This window comes from Coregonus lavaretus (genome assembly GCF_964263955.1).
Source record: "Coregonus lavaretus genome assembly, chromosome: 18".
Classification (NCBI taxonomy): domain Eukaryota; kingdom Metazoa; phylum Chordata; class Actinopteri; order Salmoniformes; family Salmonidae; genus Coregonus; species Coregonus lavaretus.
The window spans coordinates 33,512,941-33,535,001 of record NC_140005.1 but is presented as its reverse complement, the minus strand read 5'-3'; the positions used below and the strand labels follow the sequence as shown (position 1 = coordinate 33,535,001).

At 40.3% G+C, this 22,061-nt stretch overlaps 2 protein-coding genes across 2 annotated transcripts; one reads left to right on the top strand and one right to left on the bottom strand.

Moving 5' to 3' along the window:
* Positions 1 to 1,411: 1,411 nt before the first annotated feature.
* On the bottom strand, positions 1,412 to 4,530 carry LOC311145686 (gap junction beta-4 protein-like). Its single transcript, XM_084181943.1, has 2 exons — positions 4,358 to 4,530; positions 1,412 to 2,881 (listed from the first exon to the last, which is right to left on the bottom strand). Exon 2 carries the CDS (start codon positions 2,870 to 2,872, stop codon positions 2,063 to 2,065), a length of 810 nt encoding a protein of 269 aa, XP_084038069.1. The 5' UTR covers positions 2,873 to 2,881; positions 4,358 to 4,530; the 3' UTR covers positions 1,412 to 2,062.
* A 594-nt stretch (positions 4,531 to 5,124) lies between these two features.
* On the top strand, positions 5,125 to 10,035 carry LOC311146029 (protein tyrosine phosphatase type IVA 2-like). Its single transcript, XM_084182470.1, has 7 exons — positions 5,125 to 5,244; positions 7,381 to 7,509; positions 7,779 to 8,326; positions 8,497 to 8,589; positions 8,831 to 8,961; positions 9,187 to 9,261; positions 9,468 to 10,035. The coding sequence occupies exons 3-7, from the start codon at positions 8,231 to 8,233 to the stop codon at positions 9,577 to 9,579; spliced, it is 507 nt and encodes a 168-aa protein (XP_084038596.1). The 5' UTR covers positions 5,125 to 5,244; positions 7,381 to 7,509; positions 7,779 to 8,230; the 3' UTR covers positions 9,580 to 10,035.
* Positions 10,036 to 22,061: the final 12,026 nt, after the last annotated feature.

Here is a 22,061-nt window from a genome sequence, read left to right as displayed (position 1 = left end):
TGTCAAACCTGATCAAGGGCTTAGCCTGTTGTCACCTGGAAAATGACAGAAAACATAAGCATTTTGCTGCACCTGCGATTACATCTGCAAAATATGTGTACGCAACCAATACAATTTGATTTGATTTGCTGTCATTGTCAATCCAAACATGTTTGGCATGACAATGATTGACAGGGAGTTGGTATTTTAGCACAAACAGACTGGTACTCACTCAGACTACATCTATGTATCATCATCGTTATTATCATTAGAGAATACTGATATAAAAAATATTTCAGACTAAACATATCTATTTTTTCACTAGATTTTTGGTTTAAAAAATATGGTCCTGCATTGTTTGACAGGGAGTGTGTGGGAGTGCATGCTGTCTGTGTTCTTGTTTGTACTGTATGTATGTGTGAAATGTAGCCAGCTAGGACGCTGCATGAGTGGGTGTAGCCGAGTGGGTGAATCATGCAGTAGAATATCTGCCAGTATTAGCTGGTCAGATTGACTGGGATGAAAGCAAAAATACTGATAATATGCTACATCTGACATCCTCGCTCTTACTTATCAGCTGCTGTCAATTGATGTTTGAAAATTAGAAAGATTCGACGATAATAGAATGAGGGACAATAAGCTGTGTAAGCCATGGCAACGAGAAAGCACAAAAGGAAATGGTTATTGTGGTTAGATGACAAAGGGAAGAATAGAGCTTGAGAGTGAGGGAGAGGGTGTGTGGATAATGGATAGATAGAATGGTAGGAGGGAAGTACAAGTAAAAGTTCAAGAGGTGTCGCTTATGTAACGTTATGTAAATGATAATGTACTGGGCAGGCGGGCACTGTGATGTGCTGCGGATGGAGTGTGCTATTTTAAAAGGCGTTTTAGCTGAGAGAGAGAGAGAGAGACAGAGACAGAAGCAGTGTGGAATGAGGCTTCAGAACACAGACGGGGGGATAGAACCTGCAAGAGAGAGAGAGAGTAAAAAGAGAGGGTTTCAGTAAAAGTTGAGTTTTTGAATTTATATTTCTAATGATTGTTGTTGTAATCTTTGAATCGTGTAAAAATTGTTGTAGCTTTTTGAATTGTATAAAGGTTGTTGTCTTTGAATCATGTAAGCATGCTGTAGGAAAAGTAGTATTGAGTTGTCTGTGGTGGCGATGCAAATACTGTTTTGTTGAAGAGTGAGAGGTGATTTAATTTGCATGGTGTTCTGAGTGAGTGAGGTGAGTGTTGCACATTTCAGAATGACTGAGAGTAGGAGTCGTTGCTTTTGTTATGGCCATCGGACTCTGAGTCATGAGCATAATAAATATTAAATTGAATATTAATATTCTGATATTCTATACTGTGATTTTCATTGGGGACTAGACCTGACCTAGCCTACTACTAATGTCTGGTCCAAAAACAAATCCTAGCACTCTACATAGAGGTTCTGGACAGTGCCTTAATATATTGAAAATATATATTTTCAATCTTTAAAAATACAGTAATTTATTTCACGTATACAGACTTTTACTTGCCGAAACACAAGATCTATAAGTGATCTGTAAATCATTTAAAGAAAATACAAAAAATTCACATGGTTCTTGAATATTAAACATTTATAAAACATTACTGTGCAAAAAGTCTGTATTTGTTTTTGCCATTTTACTATAAACCCTTATTAAATCTCTGGACGTTAAATATTGGGAAAGCTATTTAAAAGATGTACGTTGATGTTCTGTAATATAATTCTATCTTGACTAGGTTGGGATTTGAAATACTCAATGAAATGGCTAAAACAAAAAATATAAATATGACATAATATCATATAAGTACTACATAATTAGTGCTACAATGATGAAATATAAAAATAGACTAATAATTATAAGCTATGTAAACAAACAGTAACAGAAGTAAACAAACAAACAAAAGGAACCAAGAAACACAACGAACCACAAGCAGACACACAGCACAGTTATCTGTACATATAGGAGTCCATTTACAAAGCTTCTTATTCCTGTGTAAAGTCCTTCTGTTCTCCATGATTCTGGCACAGTTCAAGTCCGAATATGCACCAAAATCAAACAGATCAGGGCTACAGGCTTGTGGCAGCAGCCTCCTCTGTCTTCATCTGTCTGCTGATGTTCTGCTGGCTCCCAATAGTTGGATCGACCCTGATGTACGATGACCTCGGCAGAGCGATGTTGGTGACCTCATGGCGCTCAGCAAAGAGCAGTCTCTCGTTGGCCAGCCGTACTTTGAGCACCTTCTGTAAGCGCGTGCCCACCAGATAGAACATCTCCAGTATGCACATGAAGATGCAGACGGCTGAGGAGACCACCATGAAGATGGTGAAGATCTTCTTCTCCGTGGGCCTGGAGATGTAGCAGTCCACTGTGTTGGGGCAAGGCTCCAGGGCACACTTGGAGAGACGTGGCATGTCATAGCCCTGGTAGATATAGTAGAGAATGTAGAGGAATGCTACATCAAACCCGGCCTTGAAGATCAGGCTGACCAGGTAGGTCCACCACAGTCCTCCACGTTTCTTCCCTGGGTTGACGTACAGGTGAGAACCCTGGTGTTGGGCAGTATACTTTGAATCCTTCCCCTCGCGGTACTTGACGTGCACCACCACCATGAGAGAGGGACAGGTGACGAAAATGAGCTGTAGGGCCCACAGGCGGATGTGTGAGATGGGGAAGATGCTGTCGTAGCAGACGTTGGTGCAGCCGGGCTGCCTGGTGTTGCACACAAAGTCCTTGTTCTCGTCTCCCCACACGGGCTGGGCGGCCACCACGAACACCATGACACGAAACACAAACACCATGGACAGCCACACACGGCCAAACACTGTGGAGTACTTGTTGACCCCGCTGAGGAGGCTCTCTAGTGCTGACCAGTTCATCCCTGCGGCCTGTCAACACAGACACCATGAACACAGAGACAGTCAGAGGTCAGTCACAAGGCAAAATGGTCACACACAGGGTTACAACCAGTCTGTCATCAGTGAAATAAATATACTAAACCTGACCACAAAGACACTGACACGGCCAATCGTCCATCCTTTTCAGTGCCATTAAATAGACTATGATGGCATTAGTGATGGCATTAGCTCTCACTTGCTACTTTGTGAGTCTTCCACAAAGCAGTATAGGAATTGAGGTTACTAAATGCAACATTAAAATCTCAACGAAGAAACCACACCCCATTTACAATACAGGAAGTCCATTTATTGTAGAACTCTTGATGAAGAGAAATTAGAGGATTGTGTTCTTGACTCATCATTTCATCCATCATGAATTGGAAGCCTAAATAAAACTAGACTTAAATGGGCTACAGTATGTGTATCAGTTTTTGTGTTACATCATATTTAATTAGTCCATGGAGATTAAACTAATCTACTTTCTGATAGGATTTATCAGCGCTAAATGCTTTTAGCGCTCTGAAGCACAGCAATCAATTTTGAAACTGTAGGTCTTACAGAAATGTAAAATGGAACGCCTACTTTTCTATAATGTCAGTAATAATGTAATGATGTAATGATGTAAAATTATACCACTGTATTTTATGCCTCCCACATCCACTCAGACTATTAATTATATATTAACTGTAAGAGAGTAGGCCTGTATTTGACAAGTATACAGTATTATTGTTATTACTGACGTCTTTGCAACAACAGTACTTGTCAGTAAATGGTCATTTAAAATGTGTACAGAGGTATTGCTATGTTTGTAGAAAGCAAAAGTGCGTTATCTCTACATTCACAACACATCACCGGTCTCTAATCAACAGCAACCTTCACTGAACAAACAGACGGTGTAAAGATGTTTTAAAATAAAAGTATGACAAACCAGTTAATTTTGGCCTTCTCATTGAAAAAAGCCAATTGAGATGTACACATTTGATAGGAGTAACAATAGATCAAATGTCAAATCTTATTACAAAGTGTTCAAGCTAATGCTGCATCCAGAGTTATTGTAGCATCTTTACTCTTGTAAGAGATGTATTAGTCAGACATTCTGTCCCACTTCCATTTTAAACAAGTTCTAAAACAATACTTTTGTGACAGTAAGTGTTAACGAGTGTATAACCGTATTACTTTAAATTACACTATTGATTGATGCATTTGATTTTATGTACTGCTAAAGGAAGGTGTCCTTGAGTGTCCTGAAATACATGTTAAGCGCCTTGAGAATAGAACACCTAATGTGTAGAGATTATAAACATATTTGGGAGACAGGTATTGAAACAGCAGTGGCTCTATTGTACAGAGCGTATACTGTGGTAGGCCTACACCCAGTTTTCTGAATTTTCAAGTTTATTTACCCCCATTTCCCTAAGACAATATAGTTAAGACTTATTTATTAAAGTAGACTCAAAATGACCTTACCTGGGATATGAATATGGAAATATTACAGCAGAACAAACACAGCAGGAAACTTCCATCAAGTATCTCCCTGTTCCACTTCCTGTCAAACCTGATCAAGGGCTTAGCCTGTTGTCACCTGGAAAACTACAGAGTGCGAACAGCCTAGCCTACCTGCCCCAGACTGAGGAGTGAGTGATGAGGAGTGTATACTATTCCCAGTGGTGTAGTTTTTCTACCTGCTGATCAGAGGGTGTGGGTGTGTGTTAATCTATTCATGAGGAAACCACAGAAGAACAGATATGTTGGTACAAGCCCACTGATACAGTGGACACACCCAACCTAGGCCATCTCAATGAGAGAGAGTATGGCTGTGGGCTGTAAGAGCCTCATAGGCTTACTGTAAGAAGTAAGAGTAATAGTAGCATTTCACACCTGTGGTATCCATTTTAATGTAACTTCAGTTACTTTATGTAGGCCTAAGATTACATATAAAACAGAATGAGGACTGAATAACCTCTATGGCAATTCATGCATCTACTAGGTTTCTTGTTAAGGCAACATGTTTTTTTTTTTCAAGGTGTCTTTGCCGTCGGAATTGGGCAAACATTCAATATCATCTTTCACCACCAATGCCTATCATTGAATTAACATGAAATAATAAAAAAAACAATGTTGTATTTTCCCCCAATATTAATGTTACTAAAATGTGGGTCAAGGACTCCCTCTAGTGTTGGGAATCTGAATGAAACTGCTCACTATATTGTTTTTCCAGCACAAACATTGACGTCACGTCAGTCACGTGGCATACGAAGCTGTTTAGCACTGCTGTCAACAAACGCCAGATACGTTGCTTTTGTCAACCTGTCTTTCACCGAATTGTCATTGAATACTTGAATCAACAGCTTTTTGTAAGTAACTAGCTAGTTAACTACACATACATTTACTAGCTAGCTAGTTTGATCCGTCACTGTTTTTATCTGCTGTGTTGTTAACGTGTTAGCTTGACTCCCAAATACTGTATGGCAAATGGCAATGGCTAGCTAACGATATTAGTCTCTAGCAAGCTAATAGCTAGATAGTTATGGTGGTTAAATGCAAGTGCTTCTGCAATAGCTAGCTACGTATATCAATATTATTGCATTACGTAGTTATAATATGTAATCATTGCATGAACTGTATTGTACTATTCATGCCATGTTTGTACAGACAGAGACTCGAGAGAAAGACAGATGGAGAGAGTGATAAAGAGCTGTAATGTTTGTACACTGAACAAAAATATAAACACAACATGTGAAGTGTTGGTCCCATGTTTCATGAGCTGTAATAAAAGATACCAGACATTTTCCATACGCACAAAAAGCTAATTTATCTCACATTGTGTGCACAAATTTGTTTCCATCCCTGTTAGTGAGCATTTCTCCTTTGCCAAGATAAACCATCCACCTGACAGGTGTGGCATATCAAGAAACGGATTAAACCACATGATCATTACACAGGTGCACCTTGTGTTGCGGACAATAAAAGGCCACTCTAAAATGTGCAGTTTTGTCACACAACACAATGCCACAGATGGGAGTGTGCAATTGGCATGTTGACTGCAGTAATCTCAACCAGAGCTGTTGCCAGATAATTAAAATAAAATAAATAATAAATAGGTCATTTAGCAGACGCTCTTATCCAGAGCGACTTACAGGAGCAATTAGGGTTAAGTGCCTTGCTCAAGGGCACATCGACAGATTTTTCACCTAGTCGGCTCGGGGATTAGAACCAGCGACCTTTCGGTTACTGGCACAATGCTCTTAACCACTAAGCTACCTGCCGCCTATTAAATGTCCATAAGCCGCCTCCAACATCATTTTAAAGAATTTGACAGTACGTCCAACCGGCCTAACAAGCGCAGACCACGTGTAATCGTGCCTGGACCACTACATCCGGCTTCTTCACCTGCGGGATCGTCTGAGACTAGCCACCCGGACAGCAGATGAAACTGTGGGTTTGCACAACCAAAGAATTTCTGCACAAACTGTCAAAAAATATCTCAGGGAAGCTCATCTGCGTGCTCGTCGTCGTCACTAGGGTCTTGACCTGACTGCATCGTTACCGACATAAGTAGGAAATGCTCACCATCGATGCCCACTGGCATGCTGGAGAAGTGTGCTCTTCACGGATGAATCCCGGTTTCAACTGTACCGGGCAGATGGCAGACAGTATGGCGTCGTGTGGGCGAGCGGTTTGCTGATGTCAATGTTGTGAACAGAGTGCCCCATGGTGACGGTGGGGTTATGGTATGGGCAGGCATAACCTACGGACAATGAACACAATTGCATTTTATCGATGGCAATTTGAATGCACAGAGATACCGTGACGAGATCCTGAGACCCATTGTCGTGCCATTCATCTGCCGCCATCACCTCATGTTTCAGCATGATAACTCTCGGCCCCATGTTGCAAGGATCTGTACACAATTCCTGGAAGCTGAAAGTATCCCAGTTCTTCCATGGCCTGTATCCTCACCAGACATGTTACCCATTGAGCATGTTTGGGATGCTCTGGATCGACGTGTACGACAGCATGTTGCAGTTCCCGCCAATATCCAGCAACTTCGCACAGCCATTGAAGAGGAGTGGGACAACATTCCACAGGCCACAGTCAACAGCCTGATCAACTCTATCCGAAGGAGATGTGTTGTGCTGCATGAGGCAAATGGTTGTCACACCAGATACTGACTGGTTTTCTGATCCACGCCCCTACCTTTTTTTAAAGGTATCTGTGACCAACAGATGCATATCTGTATTCCCAGTCATGTGAAAACCATAGATTAGGGCCTAATGAATTTATTTAAATTGACTGATTTCCTTATATGAACTGTAACTAAGTAAAATCGTTGAAATTGTTGCATGTTGCGTTCATGTTTTTGTTCAGTGTAAATGAATTGTATTGTACCTCTTCTATGAGCTGAATGAAACATGAATGGAATTTACACAGCATTCTTCCTAAACGTGGCTTTTTTAAGCTATGTTTTAGCCTAATGCTTTGTTTTACAGGTCAGGAGCCCTTTGTGAGCAGCAGGAGCCCTAGGTTGAGCCACTGTAGAGAGAAGAATCAATGGTGTGCAGAGTTGTCACACCGCCTTGTGCACGCTGGATGAACGCAACGTTACTCAGCCCACAACGGTTTGTTTGTTTCACTCATAGGTTTTCTTATTGTTTTTTTGTTTCTTACATGTAGGCCTATTTTATTATTGCAAATCAATGTTACATGACACATGTAATACAACGTGACACACACAACCTTTGTTGGATTTATATAGCCTGAATTGGTTGTGCTGTATTCCATCAGATTTTGTTCTACAGCTAGTCTATATGTTTTACTTGGGCTGTGTTGCTGCTAAAACCATTCCTCCCAGTGACTGTTATCTTCCTGTCATCTATGTGTTTTCTAGGCTGCACATTTATGGCGTTTGTGAGGGTGAGGAACTGTGGAGACTTCTGCCAGGCACAGCACCAGCACCTGGTCATTGTGGACAAGTAAGCAGCCTTCAGCCAAACATATGAAGAAATACCCCACCTGAAGTCGACCAGTACTCCTGGAGAGAGAGAGGCTGATATTTCTCCAAGTATATGGCTTCGATTGAGCTAATCCAGCGACTTAGCAACCACTAAACCATTCCTGAATGGGCTAGTTGGGATTAAAAGGCTAAAGGGATACCCCCTTTCTTTCTTTCCTTTCCTTTTCAATATCCACTTTTTATTTACTTTCACCCCATTCTCGATAGCCTATATCTTTCAATAACCACCTTTATACCCAATCTATCGCCCATTTTGGAGTACTTTTCTCTACTGCTGTACTGTTCACCCTCTCGCGGAAGACTGCCTTCTCCAACTGTCTGTCAAGATGAATCGCCCTGCCCCTGTTGAGATCACCTATGAGTGTATGAAGTTTCTGATCACCCACAACCCCACCAACTCCCAGCTGGTGAAATTTATAGAGGTACAGTATTAACTCCTATAATACATATCCCCATATGCTTTGTATTCACCTAAAGCATCGTGTTATTTGAGTTTATAGCGTTTTCTTATGTCAAGACAGATTGGAATGAACTGAAAAACAGACACTGTCTTGATTACTAACCTAAAACACTTATTCTCTCTTATATACAGGACCTCAAGGCTTTTGGGGTGCAGACACTGGTCAGAGTGTGTAATGCCACTTACGACAAAACCCCTGTGGAGCAGGAAGGCATCACTGTTGTGGTAAGACAACTTCTGTTCTCTTCTGCTGTGATTTTAACCCATCAGAGACCTTCAGATTTGGTTGGAGCTGATAACTTCAGGCATTCTGGTTCCAATTGTCCGTTGTATCTACATGACATCTAGGTCTATCTTTTTCCTTATGATGGAGGTTGCATGAAAGCATTAGGCCTATCAATTACACTACCTAATCAATGAATCCATGAATGGAGCCTAATACCAACCATATGTTTTCCTCAAACAGGATTGGCCCTTTGACGATGGTTCTTCCCCCCCTGAACAAGTCGTTGATGACTGGCTCAACCTCCTCAAGTGTAAATTCAGAGAAGAACCCGGTTGTTGCATTGCAGTGCATTGTGTGGCGGGGTTGGGTCGGTGAGTTGTCTGCCTACATGTTCAATCTATTTGCCTATTGTATCTTCTCCTTCCTTGGAATGTCTGCTAGCCACCAACACATTGGGACTTATAGCAAAAGCAGTGTGTACTGAATGAGTTATCAATAATGACCATTTAATTCTCAGATTTGTTGTATTTTATATTACACATCAACTTTCCCATCTCTACAGTACACTTGATATAATTGATATAATTTTTCTCCAGAGCCCCAGTCCTGGTAGCGTTGGCGTTGATTGAGTGTGGGATGGAGTATGAAGATGCTGTTCACTTTATAAGACAGTAAGTTCTCTCCATTGATCATATTTTGACATTTCAACCATTTTCATCTTCTTGCTACTGTGATTAAAAATGAAGATGATCTAAGTTATGATGAGCTGATTCCTGAATACGTCCTTCAATGTGACATTCAAAGTGCCATCAAAATGCAAAATCATCTAAATCAAAAACGATTTCCATCAAAATGCCATCCTTTTTTCTTCTCTCAGAAAGAGACGTGGAGCCATCAACTCAAAACAACTAATGTACCTCGAAAACTACAAACCCAAGATGCGTCTCCGCTTCAAAGATGCTAATGGACAAAATTGCTGCATCCAGTAAGAAGATGAGCAGTATTGTCAAGATTTACTGAAAAAGGAAATGGATTACTATAAGAACAGTTATTGATTATACTCAAAGAAAAAAAACTATTTTTTATTGATAACTAAATAGTCAAATTGAATTTGATTAAAGTAAACAATGTGAAAAGACCAGCTAGAGATTAATCTCAGAGTTGTTAGCGCTGATGTTTTCCTCAAATACTGTAGTTGTGAATCATTAAAGCAAGATTTCTAAATTGTTACTAGTTGTTGGTGGTATGGTCATGTACAAGTTATGCAAAGGCTAAAATAAGTGTATTTAATAAGTCTGTTTAACAGCCTTTGTTATTTTTTTTCAAAACATTATCATCAAGGCACGAGCACAAATCTGCCCAAATACTGTATTTACCTGGTACTTTCTATGAAATGGTGATAAAAATGTGTATTCTATTTTCTGGTAAATACTTAAAAAAGTAAATTATCTCAACATATTTTGATAACTGCCTGATACTAAATGGTGCCTAGTCGGGATTATTTGAATGAATCATGAATCTAACGTAATTTAGGCCTTTCGTTATTATCATGGGATTACCATTTTACTATGTAATTTCAGAGTAAATACTGTAACGACCCTGGGTTTATGAGCACGGATATTGACTCTGCCATAGGAGCATGCTTTTGTGGCATAGTTGATGGTCGCGCAGGGCTACGGGCCAGAAGGTTGAGGGTTTGAGCCGCACTCCTTGCCTGTTTCATTACATTGTAGTAGACCAGCCAACCTGGAAAAAGTGCTTGCTTTTCTTTTGCTTGTTGACGGCTGTCATCCATGCTAGATCAAACAGTGAAGGGATGATACACAAAGTTAGGCCGGATAACATGTTCAATTTGGATTTTTAAGGCAATTTGCAAGGGGTTAAAGGTACATTCTGGTGAAAATGGACATAATGAAAATAGTAATAGATTTAGGTCAAATATCTTGAAATTCTCAACCAAAACTGAGTGGATTATCAAACATAAACACTTAGACTATGGAATGGATGCATTAATAGTTACTTTTCATACGGTTATTATGCTTTCTGGTCTGTAGCACCACCAAGGACCCTTCTCAGATGACGTATACCCTCTGAGATAACTGCGGGAGACCGCACTAAACCAGGAGAACTTGAATCTGACTTTCTGGGCCAGAGATATTGCAACTGTAATGTCATTTTTAAGGGGTAAAATGTACAAGCAGCCAAATAGGATAGTCACAGATTCTGACAACATTTACTGAACATATAAGATGACTATTTAATCCTAAATACATACAGTGCATTCGGAAAGTATAAAGACCCCTTGACTTTTTCCACATTTTGTTACGTTACAACCTTATTCTAAAATTGATTAAATATTTATTTTTCCTCATCAATCTACACACAATACCCCATAAGGAAGCGAAAACAGGTTTCTAGAAATGTTTGCAAATTGATTAAAAATAAAAAAACAGAAACCTTATTTCCATAAGTATTCAGACTCTTTGCTATGAGACTCGAAATTAAGCTCAGGTGCATCCTGTTTCCATTGATCATCCTTGAGATGTTTCTACAACTTGATTGGAGTCTAGCTGTGGTAAATTCAATTGATTGGGCATGATTTGGAAAGGCACACACCTGTCTACAGTGAGGGGAAAAAAGTATTTGATCCCCTGCTGATTTTGTACGTTTGCCCACTGACAAAGACATGATCAGTCTATAATTTTAATGGTAGGTTTATTTGAACAGTGAGAGACAGAATAACAACAAAAAAATCCAGAAAAACGCATGTCAAAAATTTTATGAATTGATTTGCATTTTAATGAGGGAAATAAGTATTTGACCCCTCTGCACAACATGACTTAGTACTTGGTGGCAAAACCCTTGTTGGCAATCACAGAGGTCAGACGTTTCTTGTAGTTGGCCACCAGGTTTGGACACATCTCAAGAGAGATTTTGTCCCACTCCTCATTGCAGATCTTCTCCAAGTCATTAAGGTTTCGAGGCTGACGTTTGGCAACTCGAACCTTCAGCTCCCTCCACAGATTTTCTATGGGATTAAGGTCTGGCGACTGGCTAGGCCACTCCAGGACCTTAATGTGCTTCTTCTTGAGCCACTCCTTTGTTGCCTTGGCTGTGTGTTTTGGGTCATTGTCATGCTGGAATACCCATCCACGACTCATTTTCAATGCCCTGGCTGAGGGAAGGAGGTTCTCACCCAAGATTTGACGGTACATGGCCCCGTCCATCGTCCCTTTGATGCGGTGAAGTTGTCCGTCCCCTTAGCAGAAAAACACCCCCAAAGCATAATGTTTCCACCTCCATGTTTGACGGTGGGGAGCCCCAGGCCGAGGGAGATTGACAGTTATTTTGTGTTTCTTCCATTTGCGAATAATCGCACCAACTGTTGTCACCTTCTCACCAAGCTGCTTGGCGATGGTCTTGTAGCCCATTCCAGCCTTGTGTATGTCTACAATCTTGTCCCTGACATCCTTGGAGAGCTCTTTGGTCTTGGCCATGGTGGAGAGTTTGGAATCTGATTGATTGATTGCTTCTGTGGACAGGTATCTTTTATACAGGTAACAAGCTGAGATTAGGAGCACTCCCTTTAAGAGTGTGCTCCTAATCTCAGCTCGTTACCTGTATAAAAGACCTGGGAGCCAGAAATCTTTCTGATTGAGAGGGGGTCAAATACTTATTTCCCTAATTAAAATGCAAATCAATTTATAACATTTTTGACATGCGTTTTTCTGGATTTTTTTGTTGTTATTCTGTCTCTCACTGTTCAAATAAACCTACCATTAAAATTATAGACTGATAATTTCTTTGTCAGTGGGCAAACGTACAAAATCAGCAGGGGATCAAATACTTTTTTCCCTCACTGTATATACAGTTGAAGTCGGAAGATTACAGACACTTAGGTTGGAGTCATTAAAACTTGTTTTTCAACAACTCCACAAATGTTTTGTTAACAAACTATAGTTTTGGCAAGTCGGTTAGGACATCTACTTTGTGCATGACACAAGTAATTTTTCCAACAATTGTTTACAGACAGATTATTTCACTTATAATTCACTGTATCACAATTCCAGTGGGTCAGAAGTTTACATACACTAAGTTGACTGTGCCTTTAAACAGCTTGGAAAATTCCAGAAAATGATGTCATGGCTTTAGAAGCTTCTGATAGGCTAATTGACATCATTTGAGTCAATTGGAGGTGTACCTGTGGATGTATATCAAGGCCTACCTTCAAACTCAGTGCCTCTTTGCTTGACATCATGGGAAAATCAAAAGAAATCAGCCAAGACCTCAGAAAAATGTTTGTAGACCTCCACAAGTCTGGTTTATCCTTGGGAGCAATTTCCAAACGCCTGAAAGTACCACGTTCATCTGTACAAACAATAGTGCGCAAGTATAAACACCATGGCACCACGCAGCCGTCATCCCGCTCAGGAAGGAGACATGTTCTGTCTCCTAGAGATGAACGTACTTTGGTGCGAAAAGTGCAAATCAATCCCAGAACAACAGCAAAGGACCTTGTGAAGTTGCTGGAGGAAACGGGTACAAAAGTATCTATATCCACAGTAAAATGAGTCCTATATCGACATAACCTGAAAGGCCGCTCAGCAAGGAAGAAGCCACTGCTCCAAAACCGCCATAAAAAAGCCAGACTACTATTTGCAACTGCACATGGGGACAAAGATCGTACTTTTTGGAGAAATGTCCTCTGGTCTGATGAAACAAAAATAGAACTGTTTGGCCATAATGACCATTGTTATGTTTGGTGGAAAAAGGGGGACGCTTGCAAGCCGAAGAACACCATCCCAACCGTGAAGAACGGGGGTGGCAGCATCATGCTGTGGGAGTGCTTTGCTGCAGGAGGGACTGGTGCACTTCACAAAATAGAATTATGTGGATATATTGAAGCAAATCTCAAGACATCAGTCAGGAAGTTAAAGCTTGGTCGCAAATGGGTCTTCCAAATGGACAATGACCCCAAGCATACTTCCAAAGTTGTGGCAAAATGGCTTAAGGACAACAAAGTCAAGGTATTGGAGTGGCCATCACAAAGCCCTGACCTCAATCCTATAGAAAATTTGTGGGCAGAACTGAAAAAGCGTGTGCGAGCGAGGAGAACTAACAATCTGACTCAGTTACACCAGCTCTGTCAGGAGGAAAGGGCCAAAATTCACCCAACTTATTGTGGGAAGCTTGTGGAAGGCTACCCGAAATGTTTGACCCAAGTTAAACAATTTAAAGGCAATGCTACCAAATACTAATTGAGTGTGTGTAACTTCTGACCCACTGGTAATGTGATTAAAGAAATAAAAGCTGAAATAAATCATTCTCTCTACTATTATTCTGATATTTCACATTCTTAAAATAAAGTGGTGATCCTAACTACCTGACCTAACCTAAGACCTACGAATTTTTACTAGGATTAAATGTCAGGAATTGTAAAAAACTGAGTTGAAATGTATTTGGCTAAGGTGTATGTAAACTTCCAACTTCAACTGTAAGGTCCCACAGTTGACAGTGCATGTCAGAGCAGGAATTATCCATAGACCTCCAAGACATGATTGTGTCGAAGCACAGATCTGGGGAAGGGTACCAAAACATTTCTGCAGCATTAAAGGTCCCCAAGAACACAGTGGCCTCTATCATTCTTAAATGGAAGAAGTTTGGAACCACCAAGACTCTTCCTAGAGCTGGCCGCCTGGCCAATCTGAGCAATCGGGGGAGAAGGGCCTTGGTCAGGGAGGTGACCAAGAACCCGATGGTCACGCTGACAGAGCTCCAGCGTTCCTCTGTGGAGATGGGAGAACCTTCCAGAAGGACAACCATCTCTTCAGCACTCCACCAATCAGACCTTTATGGTGGGCCAGAAGGAAGCCACTTCTCAGTAAAAGGCATGACAGCCCGCTTGGAGTTTGCCAAAAGGCACCTAAAGGACTCTCAGACCATTAGAAACAAGATTCTCTAGTCTGATGAAACCAATATTTTACTCTTTGGCCTTGAATGCCAAGCGTCACGTCTGGAGGAAACCTGGCACCATCCCTAAGGTGAAGCATGGTGGTGGCAGCATCATGCTGTGGGGATGTTTTTCAGCGGCAGGGACTGGGAGACTAGTCAGGATCACGGGAAAGATGAACGGAGCAAAGTACAGAGAGATCCTTTAATAAATGGAACACTAGTCACTTTTTAATGTTTACATATCTTGCATTACTCATCTCATGTATATACTGTATTCTATACTATTCTACTGTATCTTAGTCAATGCCGCTCTGACATTGCTCGTCCATATATTTATTTATATATTCTTAATTCCATTGCTTTACTTATATTTGTGTGTATTGGGTATATGTTGTGAACTTGTTAGATATTACTGCACTGTCGGAGCTAGAAACACAAGCATTTCGCTACACCCGCAATAACATCTGCTAAACACGTGTATGTGAGCAATACAATTTGATTTGTTTTGAAGCACACAGCCAAGACAACGCAGGAGTGGCTTCGGGACAAGTCTCTGAATGTCCTTGAGTGGCCCAGCCAGAGCCCGGACTTGAACCCGATCGAACATCTCTGTAGAGACCTGAAAATAGCTGTGCAGTGATGCTCCCCATCCAACCTGACAGCGCTTGAGAGGATCTGCAGAGAAGAGTGGGGGAAACTCCCCAAATACAGGTGTGCCAAGCTTGTAGCGTCATACCCAAGAAGACTCAAGGCTGTAATCGCTGCCAAAGGTGCTTCAACAAAGTACTGAGTAAAGGGTCTGAATACTTATGTAAATGTCATATTTCAGTTTTTTATTTTGAACACATTTGCAAAAATTTATAAAAACCAGTTTTTGCTTTGTCATTATGTGGTATTGTGTGTAGATTGATGAGGGAGAAAAACTATTTAATCCATTTTAGAATAAGGCTGTAATGTAACAAAATGTGGATAAAGTCAAGGGGTCTGAATGCTTTCCTAATGCACTGTACATGGATTATGGAATAAACATATTTATAGTTGCTTTTGTCATAATTATTGTGCTTTAAGTCATGCATATACACAGAAAAAGCATATTTTGGTCAAACTTGGGCATAGTGCCGTAAATAAAATAAAGTGTAACTGGATCATGTTTTGGATGATGAGTACCTTAAGAAATTATTCAGACCCCTTGACCTTTTCCACATTTTGTGTTACAAATTGGGATTAAAATGGATTGAATTGTCTTTTTTTTCATTGATCTACAGAAAATACTTTGTCAAAGTGGAAGACATTTATTTTTTATTGTTGTGATAAATAGAACACTAATATATCTTGATTAGATAAGTATTCAACCCCCTGAGTCAATATATGTTAGAATCACCTTTGGCAGTGATTACAGCTGTGAGTCTTTTGGGGTAAGTCTCTAAGAGCTTTGCACACCTGGATTGTATAATATTTGCCCATTATTATTAAACAATTCTTCAATCTCTGTCAAATTGGTTGTTGATCATTGCTAGACAGCCATTTTCAAGTCTTGCCATAGATTTTCAAGCCGATTTAAGTCAAACCTGTAACTAGGCCACTCAGGAACATTCAATGTCGTATTGGTAAGCAACTCCAGTATATATTTGGCTTTGCGTTTTAGGTTATTGACCTGCTGAAAGGTGGATTTGACTGAACCAGGTTGACCTCTAGGACTTTGCCTGTGCTTAGCTCTATTCCTTTCCTTTTTATCCTAAAAAACCTTCCTTGCCGATGACGAGCATTTCCATAACATGATGCAGCAGTGATTTGTTGTGATGGATTTGTCCCAAACCTTATGCTTTGTATTCAGGACAAAAAGTTAATTTCTTTGCCACATTTTTTGCAGTATTACTTTAGTGCCTTATTGCAAACAGGATGCATGTTTTGGAATATTTGGATTCTGTACAGGCTTCCTTTTTTTCACTCTGTCAATGGTTAGTATTGTGGATTAACTACAATGTTGTTGATCCATTCTCAGTTTTCTGCTATCACAGCCATTAAACTCTGTAACTGTTTTAAAGTCACCATTGGCCTCATGGATAAATCCCTGAGCTGTTTCCTTCCTCTCCGGCAACTGAGTTAGGAAGGAGGCCTGTATCTTTTTAGTGACTGGGTGTATTGATGCATAATTAATAACTTCACCATGCTCAAAGGGATATTCAGTGTCTGTTTTTTTGTTTGTTTTTTACCCATCTACCAATCAATATGGGCAATTGGAAAACCTCTCAGGAAACTGTGCTTGAAATTCACTACTCTGACTGAGGGACCTTACAAAAAATGGTATGTGTTGGGTACAGAGATGGGGTAATCATTCAAAAAAAATAATGTTAACGACTATTATTGCACACAGTGAGTCCATGCAACTTATGTGACTTGTTAAGTACATTTTTACTCCTGAATGTATTTAGGCTTGCCATAACAAAGGGGTTGAATACTTATTGACTCAAGACATTTCAGCTTTTAATTAGTAAAAATGTTCTCCCCCCAAGAAATCCACTTTGATATTGTGTGGTATTGTGTGTAGATCAGTGGCATAAAATCTCAATTTAATCCATTTTAAATTCAGGCTTTAACACAACAAAATGTGGAAAAAGTCAAGGGGTGTGAATACTTTCTGAAGGCACTGTATGCACACATTTGTATTAATTACCTCTTGCCCATGACTTGCAATAAATAAAAAAAACGGTAAATCAATCTCTTGCACTGCTCACTTCTAAAGTGGATACCTACTATACTCAATTGGAAAGTTTGGAGACAGCCGCCAATATGACAGGGGCGAATCCATGAACTGGAAACAGCGCGAACTAAGGTAGAAGGGGAAATTAATCTCCTAAAAGAGAAAACAGAATCACTCGAAAATCATTCCCGTAAATTCAATGTGCGGGTCACAGGACTTGAAACTGGTGTGGAAGTGGGCAACCATACTTCCTTCATGAGCTATCTTTTCTATGAACTGTTTGGGAAGGGGAATTTGGGTCCCATGTCGCTGATGAACATTGCGCCGCACGGGTCCTCTCCGCAACGGATCTCGGTATATGATTGTACGAATCCACAGTTTTGAAGTCAAGCGGCGAATTGTGTGCCTTGCAGCGGAATCGAGGGCTCTGACATATGCGGAGAACAGGATCAGCATTTACCCAGATCTGAGTGCCGAACTGCTGAAACAGAGGGAAACCAACAATGAGGTGAGATCCCAGCTACACAAACTAAACCTGAAATGCGGTTTCAGAATATAACACACGTTTTCCACTGCCAAGGTGGCTCAACACTTCTTCGAGAAGGACTTCAAGCCCAACACACAAGGGGACGAGCCGATAGATCTAGGCAATTTGACTGGCTCAATATTCAGGTATGCTATCCATGCACACTCACGCAACCTATAGCCTATGGCTATGATGCTGCCCTCAACATAAGACAATGATGAGGACACTTGGGTAAAAACACTATTATTATTATTATTATTAGTAGTAGTATTGCTGAACATTGGACTTTATTATTATATTGCCTATGGTCCAGGACATTTAGACAATGATGACACCTGCCAATTAATGAACAATGGACAATCAGTGCATTAGGAATGTATTCAGACCCCTTGACTTTTTCCAAATGTTGTTACATTACAGCCTTATTCTAAAATGGATTAAATCGTTTTTCTTCCTCATCAATCTACACACAATAACCCATAATAACAAAGCAAAAACAGGTTCTTAGAAATGTTTGCTAATTCATAAAAAATAAAAAAACAGAAATATTACATTTACATAAGTATTCAGACCCTTTACTAAGTACCTTGTTGAAGCACCTTTGGCAGCGATTACAGCCTCGAGTCTTCTTGGGTATGACGCTGCAAGCTTGGCACACCTGTATCTGGGGAGTTTCTTCCATTCTTCTCTGCAGATCCTCTCAAGCTCTGTCAGGTTGGATGGGGAGCGTTGCTGCACAGCTATTTTCAGGTCTCTCCAGAGATGTTCGATCGGGTTCAAGTCCGGGCTCTGGCTGGGCCACTCAAGGACATTCAGAGACTTGTCCCGAAGCCACTCCGAAATTACCACCAGGGCCACCTGAAGTCAATCTTAAATGAATCATTCTTTATTAACAGCAAGCTGGAGAGGTCACAGTCAAACTTAGTCATGGTCTGAAGTGAGCTCCAATGTGGCAGTCCCGTTAGTTCTCTTATATACTGCTTACACAGACAAGTTATATTTGCATGATTTAGCTTATTAATTATTCATAATTAATTCATCATTAACGGTTGGTTCATGCATGTGACTGACCAATACCTCACGAGGCTTCTTCTCTCCAAGCTGAGACCTTGAAACGGAGATATCCTTTTCCGTTCTCAAAACAATTTTCTGGGCGTACTGCCAAATTGTATACTGATAGTGAGGATTCCTCCCAGGCATGATCAATCAGTCACTTGCATGAACACGGTCGTATTGGTTATTAGAAAAGCACAAACATAACATTTTCCTTTCTCAAGATTTTTTATGGGCTTTTTCTAAGATAGTGATTTATTTTTCTTTAATTTAAATTTCTAAATCAGATTTAACATTTGCTGAGTGTGAGATTATCATCCCCCTAATGTACGCCTTAAAGGCATCCCAAATTATATCGGGGGTCGGCTTTTGTCTGTCCTCTATGTCTACATTTGTAATGGTAAAGGTTTGTATTTTTTCATTTACGTATTTAATACATTTTGGGTACAGAAGATGTGCTCTGTTCATTCTCCAAATTCTGTCGCTAAGTGTATTTTCTATTGGTGTAATTAAACATGATACCGGAGAATGATCCGATATCACTATATCATGAATTTTTTAATCCAGTAAATTGTTGAGTGCATTTTTGGAAATATAAATGTAGTCAATTCTTGAATAGCTTTTCTTACTTTGAGAAAAAAAGGAATAGTATTTTGTAGTTGGGAATAATAATCTCCAGGTGTCCTGTAAATCATTTGTAGAGATTACATTTTTCTGCCTCTTTGGAGGCTCCCTAAATATGCCTTTTTCATTACTACCTCTGTCAATCTTATCGAATGTATAATTTAGGTCACCTGCAAAAATAATAGCTATCACACAATTCCCTTTTGTTCGTTTTTTTCCTTCCTGTTCATGGCTGTCCCCTCCGTTTATGTTGCTGAATTGATCTCCCAGGGAGGATTTGGCCTACAGGCCACGATTAATTATTGTGAAGATCTAGATTATAGACTGCATTTCTTGCACATACCATCTTATTTAATTTATTTTGTACATAGTATTAAGCACTTAAAATTGCAATACAAAACAAGCAGGTATAGTGTAGAGAATCATTGTACCATCTAAACTGCTGTGAAATATATTTTACATAACCAAAAATATTGTATTTTCAGGTGTTTGAAGCTGGTGTGCTAAACCGAAAGAAAAATACGCAAAAACGAAACTTAAGAATGGGAAACATAGAAATAGCACACATAGAACAGAGTACACCCCCTTCATATTTGGACACATGGATATTTGAGCTAAATTCCCACCACATTCATTGATAAAGGTAACCCAATTTAACAAATCACACAAAACAAAAACCGTTGAAAATGTTATGCAATTAAAATAAACCAAAATGCCTTTTCCTTATGCGGAAAAAGTTTGTACACCCCTACCTTTACCATCACATAAAATGGCTAAAATTAGAATCAGGTGCACCAAAACAGGTGCAAATGATTTGAAAATCATTAGAGAGAAACTAAGGAGGGTCCAGCCTTCCATAAAGATTAGAAACTTGGTCTGGTTTGGTCTTAACCATATGGGTGTGTGGTAACACATCATGCCAAGATCAAAAGACCTACCGAGGCCCTCAGAAGAAAGATTATTGATGCCCATGAGTCTGGGAGGGGTTACAAATCCATTTCCAAGCAATTCGAAGTACATCATTCCACTGTTCGACGGCTCATCTACAAATGGAGAAAATTCCAGACCACTTGCAATCTACCTAGGACAGGTTGTCCCACAAAATTCAGCCCAAGAGCTGACTGAAAGATGCTCATAGAAGTCTCTAAGAACCCCAGGGTAACATAAAGGGATCTACAGGCCTCGCTTGCCACAATCAACTGTCAGAATGAGACTGCACAAACTTGGCCTACATGGGAGGTCAGGAAGGAAGAAGCCTATGCTCTCAAAAAATAATATCAAGACACGACTGACGTTTGCCAGACAACACCTGGGTAAAGACCAAAACTACTGGAACAATGTGCTCTGGACAGATGAGTCAAAGGTGGAGTTGTTTGGCCGCAATGCCAGACGCCATGTTTGGCGAAACGAAACACTGCCTTTGAACATTATGGTTTGGGGCTGCTTTGCTGCCTCAGGGCCTGGCCAACTTGCCATCATTGAGTCAACCATGAATTCTATATTGTACCAAAGACTTCTTGAGGAGAATGTGAGGCCATCTGTCAAATAGCTGAAGCTGAACCGAACATGGATCTTGCAACAGGACAATGATCCAAAACACAAAAGCAAGCTACAACATAATGGCTCAAAAATAAGAAATGGAGGGTTATGGAATGGCCGAGTCAAAGCCCAGATCTCAATCCTATGGAAATGCTGTGGGGGGACTTGAAGCGGGCCGTGCATGCAAGAAAGCCCTCGAACATGACACAGTTGAAGCAGTACTGTAAAGAAGAGGGGGCAAAAATTCCTCCCAGTCGATGTAAGAGACTGATAGACAGTTTCAAGAAATGTCTACATTAAGTTATTTCAGCCAAAGGGGGCAACACAAGCTATTGAAGCTAGGGGTGTACTTGTTTTTTCCGCAATATGGAATTGCATTTCTGTTGAATAAATGATTGCAAAGTATAATCTTTCATTTGTTAAATTAGGTTACCTTTATCTGTCAATAGTGTTGAAATGAAGATTACATATCCATCTGTCCAAATATGTTTAAAAAAAAGACAACTTTCCAGGGGGTGTACTTACTTTTTCACATGACTGTATCTCAATCGCTACCAAACACATTGAAGATCATAGATCAATTCAATTAATCTCAAGTTATAAAATGTATCTAACCAAATCAGCCCTCCTTCCTCTCAGGACACCGATGGAGGACTCTATCTCTATTTATGGAATTCCAGTCTTTTCCCATTTGAAATATTTGGGAGTAGATATACAATACATGACTAAAAGTATGTGGACACCTGCTTGTCGAACATCTCATCCAAAATCATGGGCATTAATATGGAGTTGGTCCCCCTTTGCTGCTATAACAGCCTCCACTCTTCTGGGAAGGCTTTCCACTAGATGTTGGAACATTGCTGCGGGGGACTTGCTTCCATTCAGCCACAAGAGCATTAGTGAGGTCGGGCACTGATGTTGGGCGATTAGGCCTGGCTCACGGTCAGCGTTCCAGTTAATCAATCTCGACAAACCATTTCTGTATGGACCTCGCTTTGTGCACAGGGGCATTGTCATGCTGAAACAGGAACGGGCCTCCCCAAACTGTTGCCACAAATTTGGAAGCACAGCATCGT